General features: G+C 39.3%; 1 protein-coding gene across 1 annotated transcript; it reads left to right on the plus strand.

The window, feature by feature from the left end:
• Positions 1-4,198: 4,198 nt before the first annotated feature.
• LOC147857851 (Ribosomal protein S18) lies at positions 4,199-13,563 on the plus strand. Its single transcript, XM_087327569.1, has 7 exons — positions 4,199-4,312; positions 4,387-4,671; positions 5,214-5,253; positions 12,116-12,600; positions 12,732-12,830; positions 12,923-12,982; positions 13,070-13,563. The coding sequence occupies exons 1-7, from the start codon at positions 4,199-4,201 to the stop codon at positions 13,355-13,357; spliced, it is 1,371 nt and encodes a 456-aa protein (XP_087183695.1). The 3' UTR covers positions 13,358-13,563.
• The last annotated feature ends 289 nt before the right edge of the window (positions 13,564-13,852 follow it).

Here is a 13,852-nt window from a genome sequence, read left to right on the forward strand (position 1 = left end):
GTGTGTTTTTACTTGAAACTTGTACCCTTTAGATACACTTCACTACTATAAAAATTATAGCCCCTTTGCGTTCATTTAGATTGAGCAAACAATAGCTTGATAAAATGTTCCTTCTAACCTTTTCTTATCAACCCTACGTGTGGCATATACGATAACATCTTGCATAACAAAGTGATCTTTGAATAATTTTGCAATACTCTTTATAAGGGAAAGTGTGTTTTGTGATTCATCCTATTATATGCCTCTAATAACAACATTATTCTTTCTGTTTTCAATTTCAAATGGTTCTTCTATATCTAGCACATTCTTACTAGTACATTCTTACTGTTGGACTTCATTCCAAATTTTGCATGCATTATGGTTTTTGGTGTTTATTTTAGGAGAATATCTTTTTGAACATTACATATCTATGTGCATCTTCATTAGCATCTCTTTTTCTCCTTCTAGTCTTAGCATTTTTCTTTCTATTTCAAGCATAGGGTTAGCTCATGTTTGAAGAGTCATGTTCAATATATAACCTTTAGACCTTGAGCATTCTGGAAGTATATAAGGTTTTTGTATCACTATACTCAATGACTTGATGAGGAGATTCTTCCAAACCTTGCCGTTATTTCTTAAAGAAATCAACAATGGCCAAGAGTTATTTATCATGAACTTGGTCTTCATAATGTTGAATTTTTGTGAGTAAAAGCTACTTGTTGTCCGTTATCTCCTAGTTTTAATAGGACAATCCTAAAAGCAAAATCAAATGTATAAGCTTCAATTAGAAATATTTTACTTAAATTAAGATGGGCTAAATTTGGTGCAAATGTAAATGCTCATTTAATATTAGTAAATGTCTTTTCTGCCACAATAGACGAGACAAATGGTTGATTCTATTGTGTAAGTTGTATTAGAGGCAAAGTAATCCTTGCATAGTTCTTCATGAATTTACAATAAAAATTCAGAAACCCGTTGTTGTAGATATGGAGTGTAAAGGCACTGTACCTAACTAATGCGAAGTATCTTTTTATAAATAACTAAAAATCGTAAACCCTAAAAAACATTGGATGTTTGCCAATCTAGCACGTTTTAAAGTTTAATTCAATCCATTAAGAAACCATTACATGAACTGACATAGGCTAGGAAATTCTACCTAGTTGCTATCAAAACAACATTTCTCCAGCTTTGCGTAGCGATCATATTAATGATGACACGAATATAGATTAGAGGGGCAAGAATAAGATCATAAAATGAGAATAAGAAGCTAAAAACAAGAGGGGTAATTGGACAATGCTCATATCATGATACATAAATGGTGTTGATCTCATTGATTTCAAAACAAAGATCAACCCATCATATATGTACATGGAATCAAGCATGCTAATTCTAGCATGCTTGTTAGGTCTTTACATACTCAATTTCTCTTTTACCAATTCCCATATACCAAGTCTCTTCTTTACTCAATCTACCCATATACTCAACTCTCCAATATCAATGCAGAAAGACTAATGTCTCATATTCAAGTATACATATCCATGGCCATGACACATGAAGTGAACAATCGGCAACAGTTCGGTTCGGTTTGAGAGGGTCCAAACCAAACCATTTAAATTTGTTGAAATCTGAACCGAACTAGGAAACCATTAAACCTTTTTCAAACCGTTAAACCATTAAACCGTAAAAACCGCGGGTTCGTGGTTCGGTTTCGGTTTTCAACTTAGGTCAAATTTTAATTTTAAATTTATAATATTTCATTATTTTAAATTTTTTAAAATTTAAAGATGTTCCTAAAATGTGAGAATAAGGTCTAAAAATGAAAAGATTGTTTAAAAACAAATTTTTAAATTTTATAAATAAATAAATAAATAAATAACCATTAAACTATTTAAACTGCGGTTTCTGATTGTTGAAAACGAACTGAACCGTGTTAAAAAACCTAAACCTGAATCGAACCGTTAAGCCGTTAAGCCATGGTTTTCCGGTTCGGTTCGGTTCAAACCGAACAGTTGCCAATTGTTACATGAAGTCATTTTAGCGCTTGATGAACATGAATATCATTTTGCTCTTGTCTTTTGGAATGAACCAAGATATCATCTAGGGAGATGATTAAGAAGATGTCAAGAAAATCTTGGAAAATATCATTAGTCATAGTTGAAAGACCATGGTACATTTGTAAGACCTAATGGCATTATCTTGTATTCAAAATGGTTGTCTCGAGTAGAAAATGTCATCTTGCACTCATTATCTATGAAAAAGGCTATATGCACCTTGTAGATCAATCTTAGTGAAATACTTAGGTCCATTCTAAGAGATTGTAGATCGAAAGTAGAGCATACCTATTGCATATGGTCATTTATTCAAAATTTATATTGTGTGACCAATCAAAGAGACCCACATTTTTCTTAACAAAGAGAATATGGGAAGTTGTAGGGGATTGTGTTTCGAATGAAACGCAAGATCCTCACAAATTGTAGACCGATCCCCATGGTGGCACTTTCATGTGTAGTAGATCAATAGGACAACCATAAGATTAATGTTCTAGGAATGAGATAGCTTTGACTATGTCAATTACATCTATGAGTTCTTGGTACTTCTTTCGAAGTTGAACCTTTGACTTAATTTGAGAATCACTAAAAGGCTTTCTTATCGATATAATTAGAAACATTTCCTCCTTTTGTCCTTGCTCGCATACTCTTGCAAGCGAATAGCCCCCTACAAGACTCTACCCTAAATTCAATCCCCCCATTTTTATCAAAGTAAAGACACATACAAAGACATATACAATCACACTCACAAAAATATATGTATAATAAACAATACAAACATACCCACATTACCCCTTCACACCCTCAAATTATTTCATGCACGCATACATTTACATGTACATTTACATGAATGTGTTCATGTGTTCTCATGCCAACAATACACTCAAATATATCCACCAACAAACATACATATAAGTTCACACTCACGTTGATAACAAACACACATGAACATTTGCACATATACACACTTAGTGTGCCTATTGATATTCAAGTAAACTCATATCCACTTGCAAAACACTCACATATTTACCCATTCCAACACACATAATCGCTAAGTACAAACACATTATTCCCTAAGCAAAGTGTCTTAATTACAAGTGTACCAATGTGAATCAAACAAGAAGCACAAAGGAGTGCCAACTCATATGTTGACTCCCACAATCCATTATTGTCAAGCCATCTTCCTTGGTTTAGGTTCCTAGTGGTTCTGCTCTACATTTCACATGCACACTCAAATTCATGCGACAACATATATGGATTGTAGTTTTGAAACCCAAAAATGCGGGATTGTCATTGTTAGTTCCCCATGTCTAATATGGAGATCTCATTGTACAATTTGAAGCACATCATGCCATGGACAAGAGTCTAATCTTATGACTTCTTCAATGATGAGCTCAACCAGTTTAGCCAAGATCGTCTTAAGTTTTGTGTTCTTGATAGCAAGGGGCTTGACCATCCTACATAGTTCTTTTATTAACAAGAACACCTTACTTTGTGGGATTTGTTGTAGCAAAGCCACATTAATTCTACTTCAATATGCCACTACATGATGCAAAGATCTTATTAATGTTCATAGGGAATAAATCATGGACGCACCTTCTCTGTAATATGATTTTCCTCTTGTGTCTTTGTGATATAGTGAAGTTCAGTTGCTCCGTGGGTTTTTCCCATTTTAGGGTTTCGACGTAAAATGTGTGTACTGTGTATTTTGTTGTTTTTAGTTTTGTACTTATTTCAACATATCTTTCTCGTCCATCTACGATTCATATCCCAACAAACAGTTCACGACGAACCTCGGTCTTTGGATCACTGACCAGCCGAGCTTGAGGGGGAGTAAGAAATAAGGAGCTGTTCGACATGAAGTCGAACGGAGCGAAATGAACACATGAGTCGAGACCAGACCAGTCCAGACCAACTATTGGGCGACCGAAAGTTGTGTTCGAGGGGGCGTGTCGAGAGTTGAGAATCAAACTCAACTTCCCTAGTGTGGGGAACACACCTTAGTATACTAAAGCGTGTGTAACACCCCACCTCCTAGTATATAGTAACTAGTGTATCATGGAACTTATATATATGAACATTGAGAACTCAAGAACCGTGCAACGAAAACAACTGCACACAGAGAAGTGCTTGATCTTGAAGTATCGGGCAATACTGAAGCAATCAAAGTCATGGTAGGAACCCGAATCGAGAGCCTCATCAAGGCATGGCAAGGCAAGGCAAGGCAAGGCAGGGCAGGGCAGGGCAGGGCAGGGCTTGGAAAGATGGATACCCTCCAAAAAGGGGTTTCAAAAAATTTAAGAAATAGGAATGAGAAGCAAATATTATGTCATATTTATGTTTCTGTCCCTTTGGGCAGAAGGAGAAGGAGACAGAGACAGAGACAGAGACAGAGACAGAGACAGAGGAAGACAGAGAACAGAGGATGCTGCTGAGCCGTCGGCCTCTGCGTGTTCTCCTTGCTCTCAGGGCAGCCTCGCCGGCCTCTTCCTCTTCCTCTCCCGCGCCTACACCTCCTCCTTCAGGATTTGGTCATGGTATTGCATCAAAGCCTGCTGATGATGCTCTCAAACTCAATCGCCCCAGGTTCATGGTGCCCCCCCGCTCCTCTGTTCTCTCCAAGGCCGAGCTCGACGCTAAGGAGGTAAAGATCTCGATCATCTTCTCTGATTCTATATCCTCCTTTCGTCTCTTTCGTCCCTGAGGAAACAGGTTCCTGAAGAGAGATGAATGGCAATGGCATGTTAGCAACCCTTAAAAAAGAAACAGAATTTTATATTTCTATGGCGCCTCGAACTTTTCTTTTGAAAAAATGAATTCTGGTAGTGTGTTCTTTGATGCATCTTACCTTTGGCAAGGATATATAAGTCTTACGCTAAACAATTTAGCTTTTTCCATTTCATTTTATATACTAGCTAAACGAGAGGAGGATATATAAGTCTTAAGTCTGAAAACTAGTTTTGTCTCCTCCTCTCGTCGTCCACATTTCCTTTTTCCACTAACTATAATTTAGTGTGATGAAAGTGAACATATAATAGCTTTTTTTCTCAAAATGTAAAAGGGAATTTTTGGAATTAAAACCAAATGTCTCTATACACCTGTGTTATATCTATAGTATTATGCTCTGGAAAATTCTTATGATCATTTGCTGCTCGACTACTTTAATATATTCCTTCTTTGTTTCAGGGTATTACTCCAAAGCAACTGGCACATGGGAACATTTCGGGTAAAATATATTTTCTAAATAATAGTATTGTTTGCTATTTCGAGTCTGTTGTCAAAACTAGAGATCCTCAACAATCCTTAATTTAATTGGAAGGACTGTATATGGTGGTGTGCTTCTATTGATCCTTTTTTCTCCTTGTAGTCATATTCCATACCTCTATTGTAAACCTGGCAGATTATGGCTTCTAGGCATTCAAGTTTCTATGGTTCTAATCTCCTTACTTACAATGAAGAATCTTTATGTCTTGAAGGAATTCTCATTCATTGGCAGGTATTCCTTTAAAGGATCCTCTGAAATTCCAAAGCTCATAGTTGTAGCCTTTGATATGTGTAAGGAATTATGTTACCTTATAGTCTTTTTCTAACCCAAAATACATGTCACCTGGATTTCCAAATATGTTAGTGATTTTATTTTGAGATTTCCTTATAATGTGATTATTGAAAATATTCCGAACATTACTGGTGGCAGTGCAACTTGTAAATCTGGCTGGCCATCGTGGTGGGACCTTTTCATGGAATAATAAATGTCATAGAGATCTTAGATTGTGTAGATTTGGAGATAAGTTATTGTCCACTGACAAACCCATTCAAATTTGGGTTGAGTTTCTATAAAAAAACTTACTGTTGAAATAAAATTAGCATTCCATGGAGAGATCTGTGAAAAGGAACTTAACATGTTTTTTATTTCATGCTCAATGTCTAATTTCTACCAGGGTCCATCATACCAGATATTGTTACAGAAATGGAGACTCCTTCTAGAATCAACATCACTTGTTTGATATAGATCCATTGGAGGAGCCCTTTTATTTATATGCTTCAAGGAAGACTCATAGCCTGAAATAAATTCATAATTCTGTGAATAGGGAAGATAATTTCATGATCCAAGGTTGAGATGTTCAATGCATGAAGTTGAGATGTGACTTTATTACAGAAAATTGTGAATTTTGGGGATTAATATTAGAAATATTGAGAATCAAGTAGATAGGTATATAGAGTTACAACTGCAGAGATGGATATATGAAAACAGAATTTCTATTACATATGAGAGTAGTTCAAAAATGGTAGTTTTCCCATGCGCTCACACCTTAGAGCTTAGATAGGATATGGACCGGCTCACTACAAAATTAGTGGGGACTAATGATCAATCTGACCACTGTGTGAGAAAAGTGACTTATAATCTATGTTTGGTCTTAGTATAAATGTGCAAGTCAGTTGACAGTAGTGGAGATATTCCTTTTCTGTCAACTGACTTGTCATTTAATATGACCCAACTCCCTAGGTACAGGCTAGTGCTAGATAATACTTATCTTGAAGTCAATGACGCATACTTCAAGACTAAGTACATCGTAACTTGCCCACAAAATATTCTAGCTGACTTGATTAGCCAATCCTTTTATCTATTTCTCTCTTTCCTAAATATATTGTGTCCTACGCATCTACGGTTTCCTAGATTAACACCTTATCGACCCATATGGTCGAGTTGCACACTAGCCGCTCCTCATTTGGGGCGCTATCACAAAATGTGCACTCTAAGAGCACATATGGGGATAGATTTACAACTTGGGGCTGATCATTGATTATATCTAACACGCCCCCTCAATGATCAACCCATTGAGTTCACTTGGAATTGGGCCAACACCTAGTCGTCGAAGGTGTTGTTGCAACTGTTCTGCTCCAAGCGCCTTTGTGAAGATATCTGCAGCATTTTCTGATGTTGGACAGTACTCAAGCTCCACAATCTCATCATTTATTAGCTCCCGCACATAGTGATACTGAATCTCTATGTGTTTAGTACGTGCATGAAATACGGGGTTCTTGGCAATGGCCATGCAACTCTGATTGTCACACCTCAATACCGTTGCCGTCCTTATTGGGACTGCCACATCCATAAGGATTCTTCTTAGCCAAACTACCTCGCATGCCGCTATGCATGCTGCTTTGTATTCTGCCTCCGTTGAAGATAGTGCCACTGTTGGTTGTTTTTTACTACTCCATGAAACAGCTCCAGATCCTATTGAAAAACAATATCCAGAAACTGATTTTCTGGAATCACTATCTCCAGCCCAATCGGAGTCGCAATATCCACTAAGTTGGTCAATTGTTGGCTTGTAGAAGATTCCATAATTTAAAGTACCCACAATGTACTTTAATACACGTAGGGCAGCTTTCCAATGAGTCTCCTTCGGCTTGTTGCTGAATCGACTCACCACATTGACTGCAAAACAAATATCCGGCCTAGTGTTGCATAGGAAAATTAGACTTCCTACTAGTTGTCTATACTTCCTTATGTCAACCATTGGTGATGAGTCTTCTTGGGATAGCTTGCAGTTTGACTCCATTGGAGTCGACTTCGACTTGCTGTCCATCATCCCGAAGGTCTTCAAGATCTCTGTTGCATACTTTCTTTGTGACATGAAGATGCCGACCGAGGTTTGCCAAACCTCAATTCCAAGGAAGTAGTGTAGAATCCCCAAGTCTGTCATTTCAAACTCAGTTTTCAAACACTCTTGTGTTTGGCCAATGCACTCTTCATGGTCACCAGTAAGTACTAGATCATCCACGTAAATGATAATGATGACTTGTTTCCCGTCCTTCATTTTGACATACATACTTGCATCCGAAGCACATTGCTTAAAGTCGATTGATCGTAAGAAGCTGTCTATCCTCTTGTTCCAAGCTCTTGGTGCTTGCTTTAGACCATATAGTGCCTTCTTCAGCTTGCAAACTTTGTTTTCTGAATTCGGTATCTCAAACCCCGGTGGTTGTGTCACATATACCTCCTCCTTGAGATGCCCATTCAGAAATGCTGATTTGACATCCATTTGATAAATCGGCCATCCTCTTGAAGCAGCCAACGCTATGACCATTCGAATTGTTGTCATGCGAGCTGTCGGGGCAAATGTTTCTTGTACATCGAACCCTTCAATTTGGGAGTATCCTTGCGCTACTAGCCTGGCCTTGAATTTCTCCAAAGAGCCATCAGCTTTATACTTTACTTTCCATACCCACTTCGTGCCTATCACCTTCTTCTTTGTTGGCCTCTCTACCAACTCCCATGTGTCATTTTTCATGATGCTATCATATTCTGATATCATCTCCTCTTTCCACTTCGGGTCGGCCATAGCTTCCTCCACCGAGGTCGGCTTACTCACTGAGCCTATGATGTCCACCATCAGAGCCATGTTGACAATGTGGTCAGAGGTTCTTCCTTGCTCCTGTATTCTTCTTGATCTTCGTAATCCATTAGTTGAAGTTTCAGGAAACTCAACTTTAGGAGTATGATCATTGAAGAGTTGTTGAGCCCACTTAGGTATTTTCTTTACATGTGGGACTGGCATAGGCTGAACTAGTGAACCATTACCATCAGATGGTTCAGCTTCCTTTTTTGGATAATGGGTCGGGATTGGGTAAAATACTTCTTCAGTTGATGAGATAACTTGAGAATCGTTGTTCTCAGCTAGCTGTGGTTGTTCCTCATCGAACACCACATCGCGGCTTGTCAATATCTTTCTTGCCTCTGGATCGTAGAGTCGATAGGCCTTTGACTCTTCACTATATCCGAGAAAGATACAGTTTTTGCTTTTAGCATCCAACTTCTTTCTGCTCACATCTGGAATATGTGCGTAGCACATACACCCAAAGGTTCTGAAGTGCAGCACTGAAGGTTTCTTGCCTGAATAAGCTTCTTGGGGTGTTTTCCCTTGAAGTGCCTTCGTGTAGCTCCGATTGAGGATGTAAACTGCTGTGTTCACTGCTTCAGCCCAGAATGGGTCGGGCAGCGCTTGTGCCTTCAACATACACCTAGCCATCTCGACAACTGTTCAATTTCGACGTTCGACAACGCCATTTTGTTGTGGGGTGTAGGCAGTTGTAAGTTGGCGCTTAATTCCATGCTCTTTGCAATACTCACAGAATTCGATTGATAAGAATTCTCCACCTCGATCAGAGCGTAGCTCCTTCACTAACTTTCCAGACTCTCGCTTGACAAACTTATGCCATCTTTTGAAGATTTTAAAAGCTTCAGCCTTCTCCCGAAGGAAGTAAACTCACATCTTTCTGCTGAAGTCGTCGACTATTAGCATATAGTAGAGAGATCCACCCATTGCAGGAGTCACCATTTTTCTAGAGAGGTCAATGTGTATTAGCTGTAGAGGAGTCTTTGCCCGATTTTGACTCTCTTTTGGAATGGCTGATCTTTGATGCTTGCCCATCATACAAGCATCACAAACATGACTTAAGTCAGATAGGGTTGGCAACCCAACTACCATATTCGACTTCTTCATCTCCTTCAACACAGCAACGTTGAGATGCCCAAATCTCTCATGCCATTGCTTTGTGTTGGTACTTGTGCTGTGGTCAGTAGAAATGGTAAACGCGCTCAGCTCATAGAGATTGTTGCGCCTCACCCCTATTCCTACAACCTTGCCAGCAGAATCTGTTATTTTTGCACCCGACTTCTTGAATCGAACATCAAGACCCTTGTCAGTCAGTGCAGAAATGGACAGTAGATTCTTCTTCAGATCTGGCACGTACAACACTTGAGAGAGATGCTTTGTCCCACCGGTCGTTGCTTTGAGGGAGACGGTTCCGGTTCCTTTGGCCGGACATCGAGCATTGTTCCCGACCACAACATTGATGGGCTCTTGTAGAGGTGTCCAAGAACTGTACCAGTCACGATTACTGGTCATATGTCGGGATGCTCCACTATCGAGAATCCAAGACTCATCAACAACTTGAGTGTCAACTGAAGAACACACTTCTTCAGTTGCGACCCATAACTCAAGTTCATCTACGACATTGTTAGCGGACTCGGGCTCTCTCCAAGAAGTCTTATTAGAACCATTCTTCTCATCCGCCATCTTCTTTCGACAATTCTTGATTGTGTGACCCTTCTTGTCACAGTAGAAACACGATCCATTGAACTTCTTCTTCTTCGGTATCCTATTCGCATTGTTTGAATTGGATACCCCTTCACCCTTAGTCCTAGAGACAAATGCTGAATCTTCCCTTTCTTCTCTTGTCTTCAGCCGAATCTCCTCTTCAAGCAGCATTGCACTTAGTTCATCAAATTTTAAAGGAGTGGGTCGAACCTGAGTGTTCAATGCTGTCACAATGCCATCATACTTGAAAGGAAGTACTCGAATGCACCGACGAGCCATATCCTCTTGAGAGACGACTACTCCAACAGCCGCCAGCTGATCTTGAAGATCCTTAATCCTTTTTACAAAGGATTCTACTTTCTCTCCATCAGCGAGCTTCTCTGTAGCAAGCTGATTTTCGAGGTTTTGTATCCTTGTATAGTTTCTGGTCTCATACTGGCTGGCCAATATGCTCCAAGCTTCATGTGCCCTAGTTGTATGTTGCACTAGTGTTAGTACGGAGTCACATACACCAGTGACTATGGTACATAGCGCATCAGCATTCCTTCTCTTCCAGGCTCGAAGTAGATCAGCATTTGGAGGAATTGATGTGGTAGGGTGTGCAGGGTCAAAGGTTGCCATGGGCTCAGGGTCTCCCCCTGTGGGTCCCATGATTGTTTCCAACAACTCGTAGGAATCCAAAATGGCAGACATTTTGAACTTCCATAGAGTGTAGTTGGTTCCATCTAGCTTTCCATCAGACAATGGAGGTGGGCGAATGCGCAATGGAGCAGCTGCAACATTCGTGGACAAGGCCATTGATACTCTGTCTCTGTCTCTCTCTCTCTCTATTTCTCTCTGTTGCTAGACAGCAACTACCCGTATATACCTAATCTAGATCAACCTCTTCGCTCTGATACCATATTAGAAATATTGAGAATCGAGTAGATAGGTATATAGAGTTACAACTGCAGAGATGGATATATGAAAACAGAATTTCTATTACATATGAGAGTAGTTCAAAAATGGTAGTTTTCCCATGCGCTCACACCTTAGAGCTTAGATAGGATATGGACCGGCTCACTACAAAATTAGTGGGGACTAATGATCAATCTGACCACTGTGTGAGAAAAGTGACTTATAATCTATGTTTGGTCTTAGTATAAATGTGCAAGTCAGTTGACAGTAGTGGAGATATTCCTTTTCTGTCAACTGACTTGTCATTTAATATGACCCAACTCCCTAGGTACAGGCTAGTGCTAGATAATACTTATCTTGAAGTCAATGACGCATACTTCAAGACTAAGTACATCGTAACTTGCCCACAAAATATTCTAGCTGACTTGATTAGCCAATCCTTTTATCTATTTCTCTCTTTCCTAAATATATTGTGTCCTACGCATCTACGGTTTCCTAGATTAACACCTTATCGACCCATATGGTCGAGTTGCACACTAGCCGCTCCTCATTTGGGGCGCTATCACAAAATGTGCACTCTAAGAGCACATATGGGGATAGATTTACAACTTGGGGCTGATCATTGATTATATCTAACAATTAATACTGTGAAGATGAAATAGGAAAAAGCAAAGATAATGAAATGATTTGGAAGATTACCGATTAGCCAGCTTTAGTATTGTAAAGGAACCCTGGGACCGTAAGGTGCAAGTTGCACCAATTTGTTTGCTTCCCTCTAGAGGTTTGGAACCGTAGAGGCTTGACAGTTTGCAATAGCACTAAGATGGCTAGTGGTTTATACTATGTATATTCTAATTGTACTGAATCGCCTGAAATAGTGTTCAACTGAGTTCGATGTCAGATATATCCTTCTGTTGTCTCCCCCTCCCTCTCTTCTCTCTCTCTCTCTCTCTCTCTCTCTCTCTCTCTCTCTCTCTATCGTTATGTTATCTGCTTCATTCCCATATTTCTTGACTATAGAAATTAAATCATACTAAACTTTGATGAATATTAACAGTGGACCTATAAAATATATATCTGGATCAGGAACAAGGATGCTTCTTAATTGTACATTGAAGCATACATTCATAGTTTCGCAAAGGCACTTTGCATCTGAATCGAAAGATGAAGATGATGATGTGGAAGCACGGTTGATGAGAGATGATGATAGCGGTGAGGGCTTTATGAATGGTCCAAGCTATAGTATGAATGATATGAATTTTGAGGATTATCAGGAGGAACTGCCATTTGATGGTAGTAGTGAAGCACCGTGGAAAAGGCCTGTGGATGGGATGCAAGCTAGGGATGGAGACGGTGACTTGAGTGATGAGGATTCAGGTGATGACTTAAATGAGCCCAGTGATGAGGAGTTTGAAGGTGGGGAAAAAACAGATGAGGAGCTAGATGAGCTACTTGCGAATACTCCGCTTTTTGATCCACCTGAATTTGAGGAACCTGGTGCCCCTGAACAGGATTTCAGTTTCAGACCAGAGGGTCCAGTCTATTATCCTGGAATGGAATATGATCCAGAGGTGGGTTGAAGGCTGTTGCTCTCTAACATTTGTCAGAAAAGTATTCAAGTTACTGCTTTATGAAACTGGCAGAAACTGTTTTTACATGTGAAATAATAATGTCCGCTTCTTGGTGTGGACTTCCTCTGTAGGAGCTTGATATAACAAGGCCTTTGCCACCTCGACGGAGAGAACCTCGGGAGAAAGAGGCATTTGCAGTACAAGATGTCATTGACAAAGCAGATTTTCGAGTAAGAGTGCTTCAAAATAATGTAGTTCTGGGATTCTGGCTGTACTATCACAATGCATTGTAACCTGAATTCTTTTATCCCCCACCATGCAGAATGTTAGGTTTCTCACCAGATTTATCACTGAGACCGGGACTATTATAGCACGGAAAGAGGTATTGTTTAACATTGAACCACTGAAATGAGAGTATTTTAGGCTTGTTATGATTGTGTGAATGTTAATATTTGTGTCCTGCTGGCAGTTCAAAATGCGAACCAAGTCTCACAACAGGATCACGAAAGCTATCAAGACAGCGAGATTCTTTGGTTTGATGCCCTACACCAACATGGGACGACCTAAATATGTCTTCAATGAACCCTTTGATGAAATGTCTGGATTCTATGAGACCGATGAGGAAGAAGCAAAATTAGCAGGTAATGAGGGATTCGAGGGAAGGTTTCGTGGCAACAATAATAGAGATGGTAGATTTATTAGGAGGTTTCCACAAAGGCCAGGAGGATTTAGTGGCTCAGGATTTGGGCGTCGCTAACTTTAATGTAGTTTCTTGAGACTCTTGAGTATTGTGGATAGATTAGTTGTTAGTGGTTGGAGTCACAGCTAATAATTCGATCGATCTCAAGTTCTAGGAATTTGAGGCTCTTTGCTTGGTCTAATCTCTAACTAGCAACTACTCTTTTAGCCTCTGAGGAGGTAATTTGCGGCACTGCTATGTTCAAGTAAATCAGCATTTTTGTATGTAGTCTTGTATATCTACATCACACTAGACTAGTTAAACCATAAAAAAGGGTGATTCTATTTGCAGCCTGATTGCTATTCTCCCGATAACCTAAATAAAAGTCAAAGCTAATTGGGATATAACATTTGCACTGATATCCAATCTAAAAGAAAAAAACAACTGAGACTATCTATTTGCAGCCTGATTGCTATTCTCTCAATAGCCTAAATAAAAGTCAAAGCTAATTGGGATATAACCTTTGCACTGATATCCAATCTAAAAGAAAAAAACAACTGAGACTAAAAAGGA

This window comes from Azolla caroliniana, unplaced genomic scaffold (assembly GCF_043228905.1).
Source record: "Azolla caroliniana isolate FFs.n. ecotype wild unplaced genomic scaffold, voAzoCaro1.0.p SCAF_11, whole genome shotgun sequence".
Classification (NCBI taxonomy): domain Eukaryota; kingdom Viridiplantae; phylum Streptophyta; class Polypodiopsida; order Salviniales; family Salviniaceae; genus Azolla; species Azolla caroliniana.